Genomic DNA, 22724 nt, shown 5'->3' with positions numbered 1-22724 from the left:
TTAACGCGTCCCTGACGAGTTATTCGTTTTCAAAGTTTAGTATACCTAACGTATATCGGTCCGGTGTCGAACGTGACTGTACCAACGGACGCTACGGGAGTCCGCAGCCGGCATAGGTTCAGTTGGCAGCAGTACGCACAACGAGAAGCACGACCATGGCTGATATTTCGAACGAAGAACTTCGCAAAGAGATCACCGGTAAGTGACGATATCCTTCGATTTACCGAACCACGGGCTTCGATTATCGTAAAACTAAACTCGTAATCGCGTGTGCCGCGAATTATACGCGCGTTCGCGAGTAGGAATACGTAGGAAATCGGGCTCTTTGCTCTTGCGACATGACGACTTTGCGCGCACGTATGCGACGAAGTGGCGTGCCCCACGCCGGCCATTGCAATCGTGATACAACATTGTGTTTCCCACCTACGTACAGCTTTGTCGGGCAATTGCATCGCGTTACCGTCTCGTACAATCTGTTCCTGATTTTTCAACAAAATTTTTCGATGCCTTGGAAGATTCGCGATTTTCCCTCGGTTTTCTGAAAACGAACGCTTTCCCCGTCCTTGTTCTATATAGTATACGTTGTATGACGCGTCTTGACTGTGGTGGCGCGCGCCAGAAGCCATCGCATGCTTTCCATCTCGTCTCTTTCTCTAGTCTACAACGACTTTTGCGACGTGAAAAGCGATCCTCGGGATGGACCATCGTCTCCTTTTTCAGAATCTTTTGACGAAACCTTTCTCATTTTCTCGCTTATACATTACTAATACGGATATAACCTCGTTCCTTGAATTTTTCTCGTCGTTACTCTCGCTGTCTGAGGGTAGATACGTCGCAATCGAGAATATTCGTTGATTCACGTATTTTCCCGCCGTCACGGACACTTAGAGATGTTTCCAATGTTCCATTAACATTTTTATCTTCTCCTGGAGTTCGCGTACGTCGCCATTGATCTCTTTAATATTTCCTGCGAATTAATATCACCGATCCGACTCGTATTTCTGTTGCATTCGCGTGCAGTGAACTTTAGCGATTTTTCGTCAGTCCACGACTCGATGCATCGCCACGATCGATCGGCCAATGCAAAATAGGCTGTTTAAGGAGCGGGAACGACACGCTAAATTTTCACCGCGAGTCTTACTTTCAGAAATTTTTTTCTTCGCGATGCATGGATAATCGGAGACCGGCGCCAACGAGTAGCCGCCATTTGCGCTCAATATTTACTAGGCTTCCGACGCGGGAAACCACATTGGCCCAGTTTCTGTCCGACATAGTCCTATCCGAGCTTTCATTTTCGAAAAATAATTCGCGAACCCAGAATTTAAACGAATTTACCGATTATTACTGAAATCGTTGTTTCTTATCATTTGCGTAACTTTAAACATTCATTCGCCAGACATACAGAAATATTATTTGTAACGACGAATGGTCTGTATACTCGAAAGGCAAAAGTTCGATGTATATTTTTTTTAATAGAAAAGAAATTATTTACATCGAATGCAAACCTTTTCTTTCTTGTAGCTATCCTTAAGGATGCCGACCTTACTACTATGTCGGCCAAGAAAGTGAGACTACAGATTGAAGGAAAGCTAGACATAGATCTAACCGAAAGGTAAGATTTGATCGAAGTTACCATCAAACACTATTCTAAGAATACTTAAATTTATATTTGGATTGTAAAAAGTACTTTGAAATAAAATGTGGATATTTGGATGCAGCAGGCACTTGTGTAGTCTAAATGACTCACGGGTTAGTCCATCTGTGTCCTAGATTAAAAGAAGGATCTCTGCGTGGAGCTGCTCTTTTAAGTTACCACCTCGTTCCTCCTTCAACATTTCCTTTATAAATGAACTTACTTTCTTACTTCTATCCAATACAAATGTCAACACCAACTAATCAAACCACAAAATATCTACAGGAAAAAGGAAGTAGACAGTTTAGTCATGGAGTGTTTACAAGAGAAGCAAGATGGAGCTAAGAAGAAGAAGAAGACTGCTAGCGAAGAGTCTGAAGATGGTGAAGAGGAGGAAGAAGAAGGTTCAGAGGAAGAGGAAGAAGAGGAGGAGAAGAAACCTGCCAAAAGAAGTCCTGCGAAGAAAGCGATGAATAAGCGTAAGAAGGGCTCCTCAGACGACGAAGAAAGCGCTAGCGACGACGATGCTAGTGACGAAGAGTACAGCCCAAAGAAACCAAAAGTTACTCCCAAGAAAAGTATGCACACAAAATATATTGAGAGTTTGCGTAAATTACTTTCATCGTAAAGTTTTCTAGTTATACATTTGTATTTCACTTGTATTAGATAAACCTGGAAAGAAAGGAAAGAAGAAGGGTAGCGACAGTGACAGCGACGAAGATTGGGGCAAAAATAAGAAAGCTCAAGGTGGTGGTGGAGCAAAGAAAGGTGGTGGTGGCAAAGGTAAGGGTGGTTATACTCGAGCTATCACATTATCCCCGGAACTCGCAGCTGTGGTTGGTGCCGAGCAGATGGCTCGACACGAAGTCGTAAAGAAAGTCTGGAGTATTATCAAAGAAAGGAATCTCTATGTAAGTATTAGACTTTACGCAATTTGTAAACGTATTTCACTTGTTATACTTTCGAGATCGAATACTTAACATTTGTTGCTGTTTTACAGGATCCTAAGAATAAGCAGTTCGCAATTTGCGATGACGAACTAATGAAAGTAATTGGAGTAAAACGTTTCAGAACTTTTGGTATGATGAAGTACCTCAAAAATCACTTTGTAGATTAAACCATCCCAGAACCACGATCTCTGACAGGTTATAAACATTGTATAACATATTCCAAGGTGCAAAGTGCATCTCTCCATCTTTCTCACACGATACGTACATAAATACATATACATAAAAACACACGAACATGTTTCTTGCGACTTAAGACTTTAGCCATGTTTACACCATTCCGATGTATTCTGTTGTCCATGGTAGCTGCTTTGTCCCACTACACGTTTGCAATGTAGAACATTAATTTATGGGCATTATTAAAAGCACATGGCTCGTTGAGATTGTCAATGGTAGCCCCAGAATAATGCATCAGCAAATGATGACCCACAAGTAGGAATCCGCGTAGATTCGGTCAACGTCGATACGAAAAGGTAGAGCCGATACCATGGACGTTTATATGATTTCGAAATGTGAAAAACATTAAAGTGGCCGATAGTCAGTAAGCTGGTTTTAAGTCAACGTATTCAGAATTAACGTTTTATCGTTAGTCTGGTGGTTCTCGTAAACTTGCCTCTTTTATCGAACATGAAAATACAGTGTGCCGTTGTGGCAGTAAAATTTAAACAGTAGAAAATGCTTGAAATCATTTTAATATGACTTAACTGTTCTTTCCTTTTTTTAATTTTATTCTTGTGACATTAGTTTAAATAAATGATATGATTGAAAAGCATCTCGGGTACGTATGTTTTCGAAGTTAATGTATGTATTTTGTATTCGATCTAAAACTAATTTTCTTGCATTAGAAACTACCGCCCAAGTATCACACATATTTTCATCCTTTTTATTTTAATGCGAATTAATTTTCGATGATTGATGTAACAGAGAGAGAGACAAAGAATTTTGTTAATAAACGAGAGAAAAAGGTATGTGATGAAGTTAGAAAAAGTGCGGTAAAAATAAAGAGAAAGACGATGCGAAAAAAAATCAACATCCTGTACCTCTTCTGTATAATAGCTACATTATACACTGAAATTATTACTAAGCGAAATTTAATTGTATTATCGTGTAATTACTAATTATTGTCGTAATATAGGTTTCTTGGTGTAAAAAAATTGACCTAACTCTTAAGATGTAATGGTATTCAGTGAAGGTACGATGTGTGCATACTAAATCACCGTATGTGCAGCACTGCGCGATGTTGAAGTATAGGAAATAAGCGGTTTACGGCGCGAGGTATGGAATTAATCCTGGGTACGGATAATTATACCTTGATGTTTGGAAAAATTCTTGTATTTTGAATATAAATTAATGATCGCTGGCCTAAATCGATGAAAGCCACAGAGAAGAAAGAAATCATTGCAAACATTTGATGATAACGTGAGAAAACATAACAGTACAGATTAAAAACGAAACGTGTGTACACAAAACTACAAATTATAGGTAATATCAGTTTGTTTTCTAAAGAAAAGGAAGTGCGGTTTGTGCCCTGATATTTCGTGATTGTATTTGAGAACATCATTAAAAGATATTGCTTTCATTTTTTTTAAGAGTGCCCTTTGTACATTCATTCCCCAGTGATACTCTATACCCTCATTTATCCAATTCATGTCTCACGATATTTATTATACCGAAAACATGTCTGCGTACATCTACGAAATTCATAAATGTTCGAGCTCATCCTCCAAGAAAGACAAAACATGTTGGTTGTCGTCCCGTCGTCCCCGTAGACCGAATATGTAAGTCAAGAGTTTCTTCGTGTTCGTGTAATTATCTCTCCTCGTTTGAACTTCTTTGTCTCGAGGTGGAGCGGCTTGTACGTAAACACCGTATCGGAAGTTCGACTTGTATGTTTGCGTGCTGTGCGTTGCGCATCGACTTATGCTTGCCTAAACAGAAAAATAACTTTCTCCCCTCTCTGGCGTCTATCGTTAATCGACATTAATTACCAAATGCAACGCTCTGCGTCTCAATTCCCAGACATTTGAAGAGTAGTCTTTATCGACGAACGGTGGAAGAATGTGGACGTCCGTTTGAACTGTTTGATCCTGACAAATCTTCAATTGGGGTCCTCGTTCCGATACCCTTGCCAATTGTGACATTAATATCTCGCCAGTTCCAATACATTTACTTACATCTAATCGCTTACGTTTCTTGTGCTTTTAGGTCTCGGACGTCCTCGTACACTTGGAACAAGTACACGTATTCCAGATGATTGCGTATAAAATCGAGAGCCTCGTAAACACATCTGTCGACGATGATATTCATTCAAATTTTCCGTCTCGTACAATCCTACATTCGTCGTAACTACCTGTCTGGATCTTTCCCAAAATTCTCAGCAGCCTTCCTGGAGCTGAACACGTAATATCTCCCCCTCCACTTGGCGACTCCGTTGTTTGGATTTCCCGGGATCAGCGCCCCTTGCCTAGCAATGAACGTCCACGCGCAAAATCCTAGGAACTAGATATCAGAAAAAGAGAGTGAGTGGGAGGGCGGGGGGGGGGGGGGGGTGCGGAGCGAATTAATTAACCTAGGGAAGTCACGTTCGACGTGAACTTTGGCGTTCTGTGCAAACATTGATTCCGCCCTGTCGTGCGTAATCTTACCTCTAAATTTATGTTCTCGAAGTCCTTAGTAGTGTTGGGGTAGTAAAGGGTGCACTCGCCGCATTCGGCTGTAAAAGGATATCATGATTCAATTAAGACGCTACGTGTTTCTGACGCAGGCGTCGTTGTATACGTTTTATTACTTATCAATGTGCCCATAGATCGTTCCAACCTCTCACCGTCCGTGAAAACTTCCTCTTTGGATAACATATCGTCTAATAGTGCTTCGTCGTACACGTTTACATTCTAGAATGTACTCTTGATTAGCTCATTGTAGACAAAGATCTGTGTCTATATATATATATATATATATTGTATAGCCGAGATTATGTTTAATAATTACCTTGGTACTCAGGCTTTGTAATTCCCAAAGGAAGTTGTTGATGCTGCTCAGTATAATTACTTCGTCCTGGAGTCCCATCCATATGTCTGCTAAATCGATGAATTGCGGCTGGGCAAGTCCAAAAAGATGATTTCATGCTCAAAAGGAACCTTCGAAATAAAGCTTACGAAACGCATGCTTACATATACTTGGACAGTGGGGATTGCGGTTCTGTATCTAACAATGTCGTGAAGCTTAAAAAGACGCCCTTGAAGACGTTCCATTAGACTCTGTACCTCCTTCTCGCTATGTTCTACGTCGCTTAATAATTTTCTAAAACAAAAGAAATAACAATTCAATCGACGTGAAAGTCAAGCCCTCAGGGGCTGTAGCGGTGTTTGTAGCTAACAGTACGAGCTTAGCAACCCCGAGGTACTCGAGTTAAAGGGGGACCAGCGAGCCCTAATAGATGAGAAGTTAGAGATACTGCAAACAGTAATAAAACAATGCAGGAGTCATGTAAGACGATGATAAGAAGAATGGAAATAAGCTAGTATTAAATAAATGAATGAATGAATGCGAAAGTCAAATCATTGTTATCAATCTCTAAATTAACCTGATGTAAATTTCTTGCTGTCGACACGCCGCCAACATCTCGATAGCCCACTGTACGTTCTCCGTCGTGAAACTGCCAAATGGTAGTATCTCCCAGTAAAGGTGTCCTTTCTCTACGACTGCGGTGAATCTGTAAATCTTCGACATGAGACGTTCCAAAAATTCCATGATGGAATCGTGGCTTCTTTTCGTGGCTTCTTGCAAGATAGTCGGCACTGAAAAGACATCGCGACGTTAGAGATCGTCAGGATTTCTCATCTTTCCTTTACAGTACTGACTTACAGTCATCGATGCCTTCTCCTCCTCGTTGGCAATCTCTGTTAAACAATCGTATTCCCGCGACTATGCACATGAGTTCCATCAGTTGCTCCTCCTTCTCGCGTTTAGACATTTTTACGTACGGTTCCAATTCGGAGGGCTGGAAAACGCTATGGAGAGCCACCGAAACTTCTCTGCGCGAGATATAATTGTCTCATACGTTGTTTAATATTTAGTCAACTTATCATCATTAATTACCGAAGCACTGACGGTACTGTAGGATTTCCAAGACCACTTAGAACTGTGATAACGACTAACATCTTCTGGTAAAGTCTTTCCGAGTCTTGTTTATTACCGATTTTCTCAGTTTCGCAAATTTCGGTCACCATCGGTCCAGTCTTTTGATGCAGACGTAACCTGTGTCGCTTGACAGTTTCATCTAAACAGGAACAGTTCATGTGATCTGTAGATATTATTTTTGAGTATCGTTCTTACCTCTCTCGTGGTAGTGTTTCCCAAAGTACAACTGATTTTTCAGTATCGTTAAACTTGGCTTATCTTGGTCGCATATTTTCTCCGCTATCGCCCGAGCAATTTTCTCGTTTTCGTCGTCGTCGGTTTTAATTTCATATGCGGGACTCAATTGAAACAAAGTGATCTGCGATGAAATGCAAACATAATTTTAATTAGAATAGGCGTAAATAACTTAGGTCGACTCCAAATTAGAATCAGTATTATTCACCAGGAAGGAAGCCAGGTCCTTGGTCGCGTGCACGCCGTTTTCTTTGCATACGTTCACTATTCTCTTGATCAATTCCTTTCGCAAGTTCTCCATCGTTGATGCTCGAATGCAGCTATCGATACGACTTTTAATATTTCAAACTCTCGTTGATCCAGCTTCTCGGTCGACCAGCTTTTCGTTTTCGTATTGTTTGGTCGATATTCAAGTAGACGCTTGGCGACGTGCATGACATTACATCTTCTTCCGTAAGAAATACTCTTGCGAAAGCTTCGTGTATCGTGTAGCTTCGTAATTCTCTTTGCAGAGGCGATTATCAATAAACTTCAATTAATAACGGTAAATAAAGGGTAGGTAAAACTCGTGTAGGAATTGTGTTTTACTAACAGTACTAACGTGGGTTGTATAACCTCTCCCAAATAAATTTAACTTTTACATAGTTTCACATTCGAATTCTCAAATTCTCGTACATTTTTTGCACAATATTATGGCAGGAGAGAGGTGTAATTACAAATCACAGAAAGGTTTACGCAATTCGCGGTTTGAAAACGGTTGTATTAGCGCGCCGCGGGCTTCGGGTGAGTTCGTGCGCGTTCGTGCGTGCTCGATGGCTCGATACGCGGGAGTGGTGGTAGTCGCGGTTTTGTCAGAGGGGTCGCGACAGTCTGATTTAGCGGCGGAGTCAGGTTGGGTGGTTAGTATCGTGTGGTGCGCGTCGCGAAAGAGGATAGAGAGCACGGAACGCAAGAACGCGACAAAAGAGGTTGTCATGACGTTCGCGTGAGACTCGTGCATCGTGTATCGTCGCCAAGAAATATGCCGAGTGATATCTGGTGCTCGAGTTGGCGATGTACCGTCAGTGGTGCGACGATGCAGTGCAAGTTGGTGCTGGTTTTGGTGCTGGTCACGATTCTACCTGACGTTTACACCGAGAGCCAGGGTAAGTCAGGTTTTTCTCTCTTGCTGTACGAACGAACGAAACAACGACGAATCTTTTGTATCGAGACGCTTTTCTTCTTGAATGTAAAAGTTGAAAGTAACAAAGTTCTTTTTCTCGGCTCGTCCGGGTTAGAAGCGTCGCGTGCACTTTGCTGTCAATTCTCATTGACAACGTAAATCGTAAGTGGCAATTTGGTCACGACTCCCGTGACATTCGTGGGTATACAGAATTTAAACAATCGCGATGACTCGAGTTGCACACGTTTTCCGACGATCCATCGAGACACGTTCGTGTTGTTATCGATGTTCGAATCATCGGCACAAAAGAAATCTTGGATTGTCTGAAGTATGTTTCTTTCCGTTCATTCATTATTTAAACGAAATTAGTGAGCGATGTAGCGATGATTGAACGTATGTGCATCGTTAATCGCGCGCGCCAAACGCTTTCTACCAACCTAACGATGCAAATGTAAACTCCCGTAGCGTGCATCCGCAGCACCTACAGGTAGAAATATTCTGAAGACATGTTTTGCGAAGATTTATTAAATGAATAATTATTCCACCGCGTAGAAAAAGGGAATGGAGGGATAGAAAGAAAGTAGTCCTTGTTGAAATTAACCATCTCGCGTTTTCGAGAGATAGCGACAGGAGGATCGTCAGACGGATCGATAGAGATTTACGGGGCAAGCCGTACGCGCGTAAATACTTGATGCATTCGATCGTATCGAGAATTTATGGCAAGACTGGTTTAATCACGTATCGAGACACGGTATACACGACGAAAATAAGATCGAGCCTATGTATTATGCACGCGTGTCTCTTCGGTTGGAATGCGTTTGGCGCCGAGCTATAACCTTACCATCTATTTACTCGACTCGTCGTTGGGTTTCTGAAAAAGTTACGCTATGAATAAAGGCGAAAAGACTCTCTTGTCATCTTTGAATTCTTTAACGTTTGAGAAGATGACAACCGGATATTAATTTTCTCAGGGGGGGTTGTTTCCTTCCAGTCCACCTCGAAATCAAAAATTGTCCAAATCGTTTCGCGTGGAGCACGGAGAATAATAATCAACGAGTACACGTAATGATTTATATGCGACGTTTATTCGTTCGAACGGTTATGTAATTCGATATATTCACTGCGCGACAATTTACACAAAGGCGAGGTGCGAGGTCCTTTTCAACGAAACCTCGCTTTATCCTACAATTCGAATTCGAATTTTTACTCAACAGGTGGCGTAATAGAAAGACATTCTTTATTCGTTATTCGACATTTATGTTTGGATAAGAATCTCTCCCATCTCTGGTCGACTCTGACTTGAAAGCAAAACTGGCAGGGCGCGCAAGTGCATTGTCTAAGCTGAGCATTGGAGTGCAAACGGTTGACTCACAATCAGCATGATGCTCGCCACGAAGACATTGTTTCCAGGAGCCATAGGCTCGTTGCCAGTGGTGGGATCGAGCTTATCGAGAATAACATGAGACTCTTTTACTAATTAAATAAATTAAACTCAGAGGTCGCGCTAACGAATCCGTCGTAGGAGCCCGTTGTCGAGGAAACGATCTCCATATTTCGTTTTCTAGGCGATACAGAGACGAGCTTTAAGTTTTCAAGCGAGAAATAAAGGCAGCAACAATGCCTTAATTATTCACGACGACGCGCGATCCCGCGGACCGCGTTCGTTATTTTCTCGTCCTTCTCGGAACGCTCGACGGGCCGTGAAGGTACTCGTCGAGAGTCCTTGAGAGTGGCTATAGTTCGCCGAGTCCGTCGACTGTTACAGATTTCGCGTGACGATTCCAACCACTCGTCGCGAAACGTACCTACGTCTCGCGTGTGCAGTTTTTCCGCGCTTTTCTGTTCACGCGGACGAACTAGGACACAGCTAGTGTGTCGCAATTGCGGTGTATCGTATCGCTTTGTCCTCTCGATGTGTCGATATCCTTGTGCCTCATTCGTCGCCCAATGGATTCTCTTTCCACGGGTTTTCACAGTTTCGTTTTTGTTTAACAAAATGGGTCCCTCGCAGAGTACAACAATCATTTCTCGATACAACAAATTTCACCCTCGATGTAGCGACCTGAATCGTTCCTCGTCGTTTATCGCATTCTCACCGAAGTAATCCCGCGAAGACATCGTGACAAACGTTCATTTTTAGTTTTCATTGGATGCTTTCATCGCAACCGACTCGAGTCGAGAACACGAAGATATTATAGATGGATAGATTATAGATACTATCTATAATATTTCCATGATCGAGAGTCTGCAGAGATCGAGAGGAAGTCGGAACGGTTGTCGAAAGTCGCAGACGTCGGGTGATTCATCGGGACGAGTCGAGTTCCATCCGCACTCGAACTCAACCGACCGATCGACCATAATCGATGATTAATCCATTCTCCCGAAGGCGTTGACGCGGTCGAGTGGTTCTTCGAGTTGACGAGGTGCGTACGCGAGCACCGAGCCACTCGTTCGCGTAGCGAGTGCAATTGTTGAACGAGGAAGCTTGTTTCCGCTCTTCCTGACGTGGAAATACTTTCGTTCCTCGTTCTGGTAGTTTGCAGCGGAGAATGCAGACCGCATTCTCTCCCGTGGCTATTATATTCGCTTTAATACAAATTTAACTTCGCGCCGGGGGTTAATTTGCATCAAAGCCTCGGCAGCGACGCAAAGTCGACTGCGGAACCGGTTTCGCCGACCTGGACGCGTAAACGCCCGCGTCCTTAGCTCGCATCGTCGGGAAGAGCTGCCAAAATCTACTTGAAACGTCTCTTTACGGTATTTCTTAGGCGACATCGATATTGTATGGAAATTAGCGTATCGAGAATTTATTGAAAGTTGTTGTTACTTTATTTATTTATTTCAATATATACGGGCACAGCCCATTACGAAGTTAATACAGTGTAGCAATGATAAACAACCACATTTTGCTCATTAACATACGTTACTTATATTTTAGCGCGTTTGAAACGTCACTTTCAGAACATTTTTCTCGCGTTTAAACGTTCGAGTCACGTTTCTCGATTGCGTAAATCTATTAAGCGCTTCTTCGAGCCGACGGGTTACTCATCGAGACAGTGAGAATCGTTAGCGATGTGCAACGGAGAACTCGACGACCTCGCAACTTCCGGTCTCCGGTTTGTCATACCGATTTCCCTGCGAAAAGAGCGAAACGATTCCAGGAACATACCGCGCCCGAGCAGTCGATTCATTCTTTCGTTAGATGACTTTATTTTCGTTTGTATCGAGTTTGTATCGGTACAAGCTCCGCGAATCACGGACAGCTTGAAATTAGAAGGCACCGGGCGCTAGTATCAACTAAAAGCAACGATTACAGGGAGAAACGGTTATGCGAACTCTGTTCACGGGTACAACCGTTCTGTATTTGCTTTAAACGAGCTAAAACGATCTCCATCAGTGTCGATCGTGGCAGACCCCCTCTTCTTTGCGTCGCGTCGTTCATTAAGTGGACGGTCGTAATTATAAGCGGCGTCTATAACGTAGAAGGTCGATTCAGCGCAAGTTCCGCTTATCGGCGACTGCTCTCAGTCAGCCGATTTACGACTCTCTTCATCCTCTCTGCCTTTCTCTCTGTCTGCATGCGGAACAGCTTCTTTTTCTCCGTTTTCATAACCCACATCTTTTATGTATACTGCAGTTCTACGCGAGTTTGCGCGCTTTTTTCCCTTAATCCTGGAATAACTCAAGTCTTCCGGGATCGTTCGCGATCCCCTTCCAGCTTCATTTTTATCTAGCCCGAATCGGCTGAATTTACGATATCCGCGGAAGAAATACAATTCACGATTAACTTCGTTAATCTCAACTCCGTCGTTTTCGTGCCTCGGTCCACGGGTTTCCTGTTCCTTAGGCGAAGGATCGACGATACGTAGAAATCGGTTGTTGGCGAGCGTAACTGTAAAACAGGAACATGCGTCAGCTCCGTTACAATCGAGAAAACGCGTGCACGTGTACGCGATCGAGTAAATCCTGTAGTAAATGGCTCGCGAGCAGTAACGGATCCAGTCTTATCCGTGCTCGAGGTTAAATATTTTGAAGAGACCGTTCCTTTTCTAAAATAATCGAGGTTTTTATTTCTTTGACGTGAAATCACGACGTAGCTCACTCTTCCCGTCTTTTCTGTCATCCCCATCCTTTTCAACCCCACAAAAATTGCAGTTCCATTGTGTTTGGTCGTTGCGAGCGAACGTCCGCGCTTTCGGGGCCATTCAGTTCGGAATTTATCGTTCGAAAATAGACGCTGTCGCGTTTTGTTTACGAGAAGTTCGGCCCATCCCCCAGGAACAATGGGAGGCGATCGCGACGAATAAATGATCAGAATCGCATTAGCGAGGCAAATGTCGAGCGTTTGTTTGCACCCGTCGGTCGATTGCTCGATGGCTCTCTAATTAATCGTCGTAATTGCAATTCTCGTTGCACTCCGATAACCTGATAGAGAGAGAGAGACAGAGAGAGGGCACACCATTGTCTTCGATTCGGATGCGCAACGAAGGCAGCGCTACCGCTAACTTTATTATCATCGTCCCTCCTCGTTCTCCGTCCACGGTCCAGCGATTTCGTGGCCGAGATAGGCGCGATTCCCGTCCGCTTAAAAAACGAGAATTAAAATATAAGCAATAAGCGCGACACAAAGCCTCGTAGAAGTTATTAATTATTCGTGCGTGGCCACGATGTTGCATCGTCTTCGGGTTAACATATACACCGAACGCAAATAAATTGAGAGGCATTTTCTTTTTAACTGTTCGCGTCACGTTCTCATCGATTCGAATGGTATTAATTTCATTAATTTAAATGTTCGAGCAATTGTCACCGGATTTTCATTTCGTTTTATCATACAAATGAAGGATTTTTAATTTCGATTTCATACTCTCCGCAAATGGTGGTCCTCGGAGGAATTTATTATTCGTATAGTTTATCGCGTATGTTATCCAAAAAGAGTCACTCAAATTGATAAAAAAAATACACAGCAACAGACAAAGTCAGATAAACTCGATCGACCCTCGCGACCAAAATAAGTTTCACGTGGACAGAGTTTAACTCGATTCGAGCGAGTCGTTACGCGGTGTCTTTTTATTCGTCGATTCGACGAGTGATCGAGGAATGCGAGTTCGCTCGAGTTTTGATTAAACGTTCCCTGGGGCAACTGTGACGGGGCAACAATGCGACTGCGAGAAAGGCAATGGAACCTTCGCCGCGCCACTTTACATTCTTCTTCATTGTCTGGCCGTTAAAACGAGCCGCCGCCGTCGCCGCGACGAGATCACCGTCGGGGAAGGAAAAAACTGTCGCGGCAGCCGTGACGAGGGTGCGACACCCTCCACGGCCCCAGGAAAAATACACGCTTTCGCGAAAAAACCACGAACGCTATGGAGCACGGACGCGCTGCGCGGAAATTGAAAATTCCTTTAAATTTATTTAGTCGAGCAGGGACGAAAGTAACGATTTTGAACGTTACGTTGCGCTATGTTCGATATACCAAACGAAACGGGGAATTTTTCCGCGATTGCGTCGCTTAGAACTTGGTCAGACCTCAGGGACTGTAGCTATGTTTAATCGTAGCTACAGTACGGGTTTGGCGAACTCGCGGTACCCGAGCTTTCCGAATCGAGCCTTATCGAACGATCGGTATTCCTATTGGATTACACCGGAGGGGTGTAAAAATATAAAAGGATAGGAACATAGCACGCAAATGAAAAATTATTGCAGAAAAAGGTGAAACAGGCCTCCAGCGTCACATAGATGGTTGCTTCTAGCATATCGGGCAAATGTACTCCCACTTTTCGGATCACGGAGCGTTCTGGTTATTTTTAAATATCGCGATTTTGCGTAACTACTTGTGAAGTTGATGAGAATGCGATGAAAAAGTGGGAGACGCCGATTTTCACCGCGTCTCGGTCCAACGAACCGCGAACAAAGAATCTCTCGCAAGCAAACTTTTCTCTTCGATGAAAAGTTCGACTGCCGATGGAAAGCCGGCAATGGAGCGTTTCGTAAAAAAATAACTCGCTGAAAAATGCGTTTAGATGCGTGACAATGCACTGCTAGCCAGGTACGTGTCGGCTTTGCGTCACTTTGTGCGTCGATACGCTATGAGTCACATAACTGCTTTTGTAGCGTCACAAAAACTATTTAGTCCTTGCATCGAGGTGTGAAAAAGTCTACAACCTAAGCAAACACTGGCTGGGGAAACATTGATCACTTTTCTCGTTACCGTGGTAATAATTGGACGTCAAACAAATTTCTATATCGAGACTGAGAACGTGAAAGAACGATACGTATACGACACCAAAAATATTCCAAAGACCATCCTTGTGCGTTCGAACGCTTCTCGCAAGACTTAGCATTCGGCGCGAGATTTCTACCGGCTGCCACGAGTGTTTTGCATCGAGGCGCATCGTCCCAGGAATCGCAATTAATTCTAGAGTCGGTTCCGAGGGGAAGTAGGTACCGTCTCGGTGTCTGCGACCGAGGAATCGTTTGGCAAAAACGCGACGCAGAACACGGACGGTGGGGAATGGATGTTCGCAGGACGATCGTAGGAAATCTCAATTACTGGACGGGAATTTAAAGCATCGGCGCAGGCATAGGAAAGCCAAGAGCCGTTAAAGCAGGGCTTAGCATCGGGTCAAGAGCGTTAAGCTCAATGAGAACGACGATCGAGGCGACGAACGGGCTCGTGCCACGTGTGGGCAGAATTTTATAAACGATACTTGCTGCTCGTGGGCGATTCGTACCAGCCGACGCGTCGTTCGCGACATCCGCAGATTATTGCGACTTCAGCCGTTCGAAAGGCCGTCTTTCTCGTTTATTTCGTCAGGCTCCTCCTCCGCGACGAGCTCGACACCTCTGTAAAAATTGAATCCTGTTATTAACCCTTCGTACGCGACGCAGAGTCCAGTAATTTTCGCAGCGGACTCCTCCGCTTCGTTCGCGAATACGAAACGATTAAACGTTCGATCGACGGCCTTCGACTCTCCATCAACGGGCAGTCCTACATTCCTCCGTAGGTGTGCTTTGCCCGCCAATGTCGGAATTCATTTGAGAACAGACGACCGTGAAGGAAAACGAGATCCGTGACAACCAAGCGGATCGACAGGACCCGTCCTCGCAGGCTCGTTCCACAAACGCGTGGTTTCCGAACGCTCACCTAGCCTGGAGATCGTAAAGCTTTCGACTCGTCGAGCACACTCGGATCTAAAATAAAAATCCAGCTGTAACACATGCGAGCCACGATACCACTCCGAATTGCTATCAATTTACTCTTTCGCCCACTCTGCGCTCTGCTTCTTTTCTTTCGCGGCTCCCGTTTATTCCCAGGAGTCCGCGATAGGCAAAATTCGTTTCTAATAATAAACGAGACCAACGTGTGGCAATTTAATTTATCTCTGCGCTGGCTGTAGAGAACTCATTTGCAGGAGTGTTGCTTGTGAATCTTCGATTGTAAATTGCGCACGGTTCGGGATCTGATCGAGAGAAGTAAAGGTAGAGGAGCGTGTCGACGGAGCTACGTGGGCAGGCGGCAATCATCGAATCCCCCTCTTAGAGTAGCGTTCATTGTACTTCCGAGTCTCATTGAAGCCGGCTATTTCCGTCGAAGCTTTCCAAACGCGCCATGCATCGGAACGAAATTATGCGACGCGTGCCATATGCTCTCTCGAATTAAGCGCGTTGACTCGCGTACCGGAGACTGGGGCCCACGAGCCTCCCTCCCCATTGTGGGCCCACCTTCGTGGTAATTACGCGGGGGACCGGTTCGCGATGACTCGTCTCGTGTTTCGTCGGTTTCGGGGTCGACCGCATTATCGTTGGCCCATTCGAAGTCGATGTCACGTAGCGTTGCAGATGTTCCAGGCGTCGACGCGAGTCCACGTTCATCGACGGTCCATTATTTCTCGCTCGTTGATACTCGGGCCTGTCGGAGACGATCGTAATTCGAACGACGAAGCGTCTATTACGTCCTATGAAATTGGAGCGCTAGATTATACCGTTTACTACGAAATTGCGCCAGATATGAATTAGGGATTTCGTTGAAATTGAAGTATGAAATTGAAGTCCAGCTGAAATTAGGGGGAGTCGGTCGTAGCTTTGCTGGTTTTCCTTCGGTTCAAGCCAATACTTCCGAATATGGAATGCTAGGAACAAAGGAAATAAAAGAAAGGAAAGCATAAAAAGTCAAGCGTGTTTACCCATGCCTACTCCGCGGCTTTGTTCTTTTCGAGGCGCCTAATCGAACCCTGGTCTCGATCGTATTATAATTCTAAGCGGGGGAGCCCTTCGAGCACGGATACATAATGCAACACACGAAATACAAAGTAGGAATAAGAGACAGCAAGAAGCCTATTATGCATAATATGACAATACGAGGAAACAGTATCGCGAAGCGAGGAAGAAAGTCTATTCAACCCGATGTTTTGACTTGCATAAGAGATCGATGCGGTTCTCGAAATCATTGGTAAGCGTGTTCCTACCGTTACTTATCCATTCGAGATGGTTTTTTTTTTTTATCCGTTTAACGACCAGACTTTCAAAGTCAACTCCCGGGAAGCGTCTCTCCTCGATAACTCGAACTCCAGACCGCTGAAAAGTTAAGCTTGCGTAAGTTTTTCCAAGGTGACGAGGGCGACGTGCTTCTAAACGAATTAGAATAATTTTAGAAAGTTTTCTCGGCCAAATTCCTTACGTCTTATTCGTGTTAATTTCGCGATATGGAGGGTTTTTCATTTAATTATCGACATAATTCCTGTCTAATAAGGAACAACATGTTAGTTCATTTTTTGAATCAGTCTCGATATCACGGAGCCCATCTGTTAGAGTCGCGATAGCCAAGTTTCGCAACGCCACGTTAAATAATTGCATCCAGTTGCATAATGGCGCACAGGCCCCCAGGGAACCAGTCCCCGTTTCGCGCCGACACGTTTTCGTTTCTCCGCTCTTCCTGGACGATAGTTAGCTCTCGAATCGTCCGCGCTTTCTTCTCGCCGTGCGATTCGTGCGGTCGAATCGGCCCAGGACGAGATGAACACGACCAATCTCGGCCAATTATGCAAATCGCCGTGTTACCGTTAAATTGCATCCGCCGAGCGCGACATTAACGTCGAACTTTCCATCGGGAGCGCGAAAATTACCGGGACGCTGCGCGTCACCGCAGCCCGATAAAATCGGTAGCCTTCCTCGATATAACGTCGCCGACTGACCCGACTGGAGACGTTTTATCGAGAGCGGAGCGAACGCTTTCGTGCAACGGTACGGTACACGTTCGTGTTATCACTTTGGGAACAGCCGTGCATTTAGCCGAGTCGCGTAAAAACTTTTCCTCCGTTTAAACAATCGCCTTTGTACACTTTACACGGCGGAGTAGACAGATACGAGGACTTATCGGACACCGAGTCGCGTATCCTGTCCATTACGGTCTCCGGTCTGCTGAAACCGTCGCATTTGACTTTCGAAAATCGTCGGAAGTAGGATCAGTCGTGAGCGTTGCACTCAGACGAGGGATACTCTTTGGAGTTTCGGGGACGGGTCGGCCAAGCGCGGGAGCTGAGAGAGATCTTTGTATTTTACGAGGTCCTCGTACCCATCGTTCAAACTTTACGAGCCAAACATCGATGAAATTCTGGGAAGCTTTCTACTCGCCGTGGGTCTATCTTTATTCGGGCTTTATCGTGCTCGTAAAGCGGGAGGCATTGGCTGTGGTGCACTTGTTTTCGAAAAGGCTAGCTCGTTTGAACGCTGTCGATTCTCCTGTCGTTCTTGGACGACGCGTCAATAACGACCGGGGCACTTTGCCGTCAAGCTTTCAATCCCACCAGGTAAAATTCGATGGATGTTTCGCGCGAATATTGAATACACGCTGGGTAGCGATACTCGAAATCTTTCCCGTTCTCTTAACCCTCCTCTCCTACAGTGGTTTCTGATCACACATTTACTGCGGTTGGGTCTTTCACCTAAAAACGTATTTATCACGTACAAATAGAGATATTACTCGTTAAAAAAAAAACTTCTTTTTTAGAACCACATTAATTTTTATTTATATCCTTTGGATGATTTCAGTCTTACCGAATTCAGTTTTCACAGTTGCGCAAACAATAGAAAAACCTAACGTGGGTTAAGTATGAGATTGAACGCGCGACAGTTGATTGGCACGGATCACCTGGCTTCCCGTGTGCGGACGTCCGATGTCCGCGGAGCTTCTCGGAAGGATTTCGAATTACATATTCCTCGGGCTCCCTCGGCCACGTTTCTTTTTCGTCACGTACGTCTAAAGATACAATGAGTGAATCACTGCGCGAGAGGTCACGTTCTTTCTTCGGAGAATTGTTCATTTTACCAGAGGAGTGGATCTCCGCGATGAAGCACGAATAGAGAGAGAGAGAGAAGGGGGCAGGCTCGAAAGGGGGAAACGGTCGCCCGTGACTATCGAGGACGATGATTTTTAAGGTACAACGAAACCCGTTTCCGCGCTACCACGGCGCCATCGGTTAATTAAATCAACGGTGGCGGGATAATAACGTACGATGGCTGGCCTCCGCGAGATCTCTGACCTCGCAGGTGACAACGCAATTTCCTGTTGGCTAGAACTCGATTCAGGGACCGCGATAAGGCTCCGAAGCAACGAAATTCTCCCTTGTCACCGGTGCACGCCCTCGTTCGACGGCGCCCGACCTCTTCCAATCTCCATATCCATCGATCTCTCGGCCACCTGATTGTTCTCGGTAGGGAACAGAGTACTCGACTGCCCGTTGCGAACCACTTTTCTCGACGGTTCGAACAAGCATTCTAAACTATTCGTGATCTACCGTCGAAGTAAAGTTTTGTCGGAAGCGTTGATCGTGGAATATTTCCAAAATAAAAGTTCTCGAGATCGTTGCCCTGTTGGAGATCGATTGAGAACCTCGAAGAGGGGTTCTGGCGTCGTCGCGAGATCCGAATCTATTCCGAGCTTAACAATGGCTCACAGTTTTAACGTGACGGCTAGTCTAGACCGTATCTCAGAAACTTCACCACCGAAACGCCGCTCCCAACTTGGATGCATTCCTTCCGCGTTGGCAGACCGTGCCAACGCGAGATTATTCCATTCAAGCGTGATTCAATGTCGCGAAACCAACCCGCCCCCGATCGAGACGACGGTTCGAACTGTGGCGAACGCTAGGAAAGTTACGCACGGCTGTTCCGTCGTTGCGACGAGCATTATCCTGTATCGCGACTTCCACTCGAGAAATAATCGAGGTGGAATTTTAACGATACAGGGATTTTACGCGGGGCTCGTTTCAACCTTTGACGGTCGTTGTGCTTTTCCTAATCACAGATGAAGTACAAAGTTTGTCAGTGTAGTCCAAGTACAGGTACATCCTCTCCGATTTCGATGATTTTTAAATATGTTGTAGAAATCAACATTGTGAATAACTTTTTCCTATACATATATAACCGTCGCTCGGCCTTAGTTTCCGAGATATTTGCAAAATATCATTGCTACTACTTCAATGAATATTGCGTATAGCTACGCGTCTGTGGCAGTGTGTGTGTGTGTAAGCGTAGTCGTCGTTTGTTTAGGCTCGGAATACGCATATTTTACCAACGTAATGGATTGAAATGAAATATTTTACATATATATCTTATGTAACTATACAATTTTTTTTATATCGCCTTGGGTTTCATAAATTGAAATAGATAACGCAAGTGCAAACACGGGTTAATTCGTGACCGATGAACAATGTGTTAAAACAAATAAGGAAACTCGTACTCAAATTTTGCAATCGTACATTGTATTTGGAAATTGTTCGCGTTCGTAGTTTTTTCGGAAGGAATTCTATGAAGAAAACCTTTAACTCGCGAAGGAGAATTGCCCCTTAACAGCTCGTTCCAGATTTGCCCGCTTTCAACGATAAGCGAAGCCGCGAGCATAGATATTCGTCGTAAGAATAGTAAGTAGACCATCGAACCGGAATGGAGGTCGATGCAACGCGAATGCATGCGTTTCCACGGTTCCGTTGCTAGACCGTCGAGCGACGTGTTTGTTTCTGTCGAAGTAGAGTCAATCGCCTTTCTCGTGGGGCTGGTCGACTAAAAATTGACTCGGGAATGGACACGGAAACTGCTTCGACTTTAGAATAACCAATCCCGTAGAAATCAGAGAATGAACAGAGCGAGGTAACAAATGAAAATGTAGGCAATATCGTGATATTCTTTGGAAATACCGAACAGAGAATGTCTTACGTTGTTAGCGTCGAAGTGAAGTACGAAGCAACCGAGTACAAAATTTCGATGCTCTTTTCCAACGCCCTCGAGCCTTCTCGAGTGTCTGTCGAATCGACGACTCGTGGTAAAATTAGATACACGTTCGACGGCGGTTCGAGCGAAGAAAAGAATATTCCGCGTGAAATACCAATTCGAAGAGAGTATGACGTCTGCAAGCGTTCATTGTTTCTTACGTAATTTCCCATACTTTTCCCTGCGCACCGAGAAAGTTGTCCCTTCTCCGCGTGTTTTCCTTCGTATGCTTCCACTGGCTCGAGCAGACGTTTTTAAAAATAGGTCCCCCCGATCGTTAATAGAAACTCCAGCTGTAATTCCGGATCAACGTTGTCCCGCGGTGAACGAAACTCCGATTAAAGGGAGAGGAATCCCGAGACAGGACAGATGTCTCGAGATACGCAGCGCGTGCTGGAATTAATTCGAGTCGATTCTTCTTCCTCCCTTTAAAAGACTGCTCGTCCAGACGGGAATCCGGTATCGTTACTTTTCACCGCCTTGGACGCGTTCCAACTCGGCCGATTTTACTTTCCTGGCCGTTGGGGAGGGGGGCATTGCCATCGATCAAAATTTGGATTTTTTTTGAACTTTTTGGTAGTTTCGGGTATCTCGAGTTCCAGAATGCGAGAAAGAAAGCGTCTCTCGTTCGCTTTGCAACAAAGAAAAAAAGTTGCCAGCTTTTCCTTCTTTCTCGCCTCGGTTTGCAGATATTTCCTGAAAAGTCCCCCACAAGCAGGGTCTTCTCGCACCTGGACTCCCCCAACCCGCTGGAATTGTTCGATTTACCTGTGGCTCGGGTCACTCCAAAACCATCTGCCGATCTCCATCCTCGCTACAAATGGTTCTCAACTCCCTTCTTTCGATTCTAATACTCGATTCGCAAATTCCCTTTATTTTATTTTTTTTAAATGTCACTCTCATCTCTGCTTGTCGCGAGTTAACCGCTAGGCAAATAGAATCACCGAGGAAACGATGGTTCGAAAGCGTATCGCGGACAACCACGAACCGCGAATCGCTTCGAAATAATATTGTCCTCTTCGGCGGTGGATGACAATCCGTCGACCGCTCCATTTCAATTCAAAGTATCCGTCTACGTTAATTTTCATTCGCGGGGCAAATCTGTATTCGCCGTACGACGCGCTGCGGTTCTCGCTGCATAATCGTCGCGGATTGTAAATTGCCCAACGACGAAGAATTGGCTGTGATTCTCGCTAATACGCTCGACTGTTCGCCGCTGATTCGCAAGACACGGTAGCGTCTTGCGTGGTGCCCGAAAATCGCCAATTATCGATCCGCGATGCAGAGGAAGAGAATTTTTAGAGTACTTGAAATGGAGAAGTTATAAACGGTGGGTGGAGACAACGGGTGATCACAAATCCAAGCAAGAAATGTTATCAATTGTCGTAACTTGAAAGTCGAAGCTACGAGTCCAACGCAGAGAGCAACGTAGAAAAGAGAGTTCGTTATTAATTACAAAGAGTACCAGGGTTGCCCGAGTCGGGACAGCTTTCAATTTGCTCTAAATTTAAGGCAAGCAGTTGGAATGCCGGGCTTTGTGCTTCTATTCGTCGAGACGGAGCTGCGATTAAGTCGTGAAATTCATTGCAATTGCCCGGCAACAGTTTGAACGGAGCCGGTTATCTTTTATTGTGTTACGTATCAGAACGATAGCAACTATAATTGAAACGCTTCTTCGTTTCAATTTCACGCGTTACTCGTGCCCCTTTTTCCCCAAAATTGTGTTATCTGCGTCGAGGCACGCTCCGCGAGCAGCTGAAATAATAGGAAAAGGTCGTGGCGCTCCTTAAAGTTTGAAAACGGAAGAACCGAAGGGGGTTTTTCTCCCGAACGGTCTAAATTTATTCCCTCGCTCGCCGACACGAGGAAACAGCCGTCCCGTCGAAATACCCGAGAAAATCCGAACGGGGTAGTTGGGAGAGTTGCGAAAGCTCGATCGAGATCGCTCGTTAATCTCGTTTCTCGATTAAACTCGATCGCTTTTTCGCGGTCCCGGAAATGAAAGTTGGTGCGCTGTTTCAAGGGTTGGTTCTACCAGTCGGAGTTTCCGCGAGCTAACGTAACTCGCTGACAAAGGCGAGGCAATTTGCTCGAAATTAACAACAGCACGATAAATCCTGAGGAAAACAGACGATCGCCAGGGCCGTTGAACTCGTTCGACTACCGCGGTTTTCTTTTTAACACGCTCGATCAATCCTGCTCGTATTTCGCCGACGAGTTTCTGAAACGAATAAACTTGCCTCGACTGCGTTGTCTTCCTCTTTTTAAGCGCCAGTTTAACGAC

The 22724-nt window shown here is 44.8% G+C and overlaps 3 protein-coding genes and 1 long non-coding RNA gene across 5 annotated transcripts in view; 3 read left to right on the top strand and 1 right to left on the bottom strand.

The window, feature by feature from the left end:
- LOC128874540 (uncharacterized) overlaps positions 1–4971 on the top strand; it is a 151940-nt gene extending 146969 nt beyond the window's left edge. Inside the window, exon 9 of the long non-coding RNA XR_008456664.1 lies at positions 4846–4971. This is a non-coding gene — a long non-coding RNA (uncharacterized LOC128874540). The remainder of the gene's footprint in view (positions 1–4845) is intronic.
- LOC128874539 (uncharacterized) lies at positions 42–4229 on the top strand. Its single transcript, XM_054119358.1, has 5 exons — positions 42–198; positions 1522–1612; positions 1919–2211; positions 2300–2544; positions 2634–4229. The coding sequence occupies exons 1-5, from the start codon at positions 156–158 to the stop codon at positions 2748–2750; spliced, it is 789 nt and encodes a 262-aa protein (XP_053975333.1). The 5' UTR covers positions 42–155; the 3' UTR covers positions 2751–4229.
- On the bottom strand, positions 3007–7558 carry LOC128874538 (cilia- and flagella-associated protein 206-like). The gene is made up of 14 exons (XM_054119357.1): positions 7223–7558; positions 6976–7138; positions 6836–6919; positions 6739–6754; positions 6505–6674; positions 6224–6437; positions 5811–5940; positions 5629–5736; positions 5429–5531; positions 5286–5353; positions 4991–5139; positions 4829–4927; positions 4629–4764; positions 3007–4568 (listed from the first exon to the last, which is right to left on the bottom strand). Exons 1-14 carry the CDS (start codon positions 7313–7315, stop codon positions 4341–4343), a joined length of 1761 nt encoding a protein of 586 aa, XP_053975332.1. The 5' UTR covers positions 7316–7558; the 3' UTR covers positions 3007–4340.
- A 260-nt stretch (positions 7559–7818) lies between these two features.
- Positions 7819–22724, top strand: part of LOC128875388 (disintegrin and metalloproteinase domain-containing protein 9-like) — a 57015-nt gene continuing 42109 nt past the window's right edge. The window contains exon 1 of one of the 2 annotated variants that reach the window (XM_054120922.1): positions 7819–8159. In XM_054120922.1, the coding sequence (XP_053976897.1) occupies positions 8036–8159 (124 nt within the window). In that variant the 5' untranslated portion in view covers positions 7819–8035. The remainder of the gene's footprint in view (positions 8160–22724) is intronic. The other variant, XM_054120923.1, reaches the window with a different exon arrangement.

This window comes from Hylaeus volcanicus, chromosome 4, assembly GCF_026283585.1.
Source record: "Hylaeus volcanicus isolate JK05 chromosome 4, UHH_iyHylVolc1.0_haploid, whole genome shotgun sequence".
NCBI lineage: Eukaryota > Metazoa > Arthropoda > Insecta > Hymenoptera > Colletidae > Hylaeus > Hylaeus volcanicus.
The sequence above is the reverse complement of the archived record's forward strand: the minus strand, read 5'-3'. Positions and strand labels throughout refer to the sequence as shown.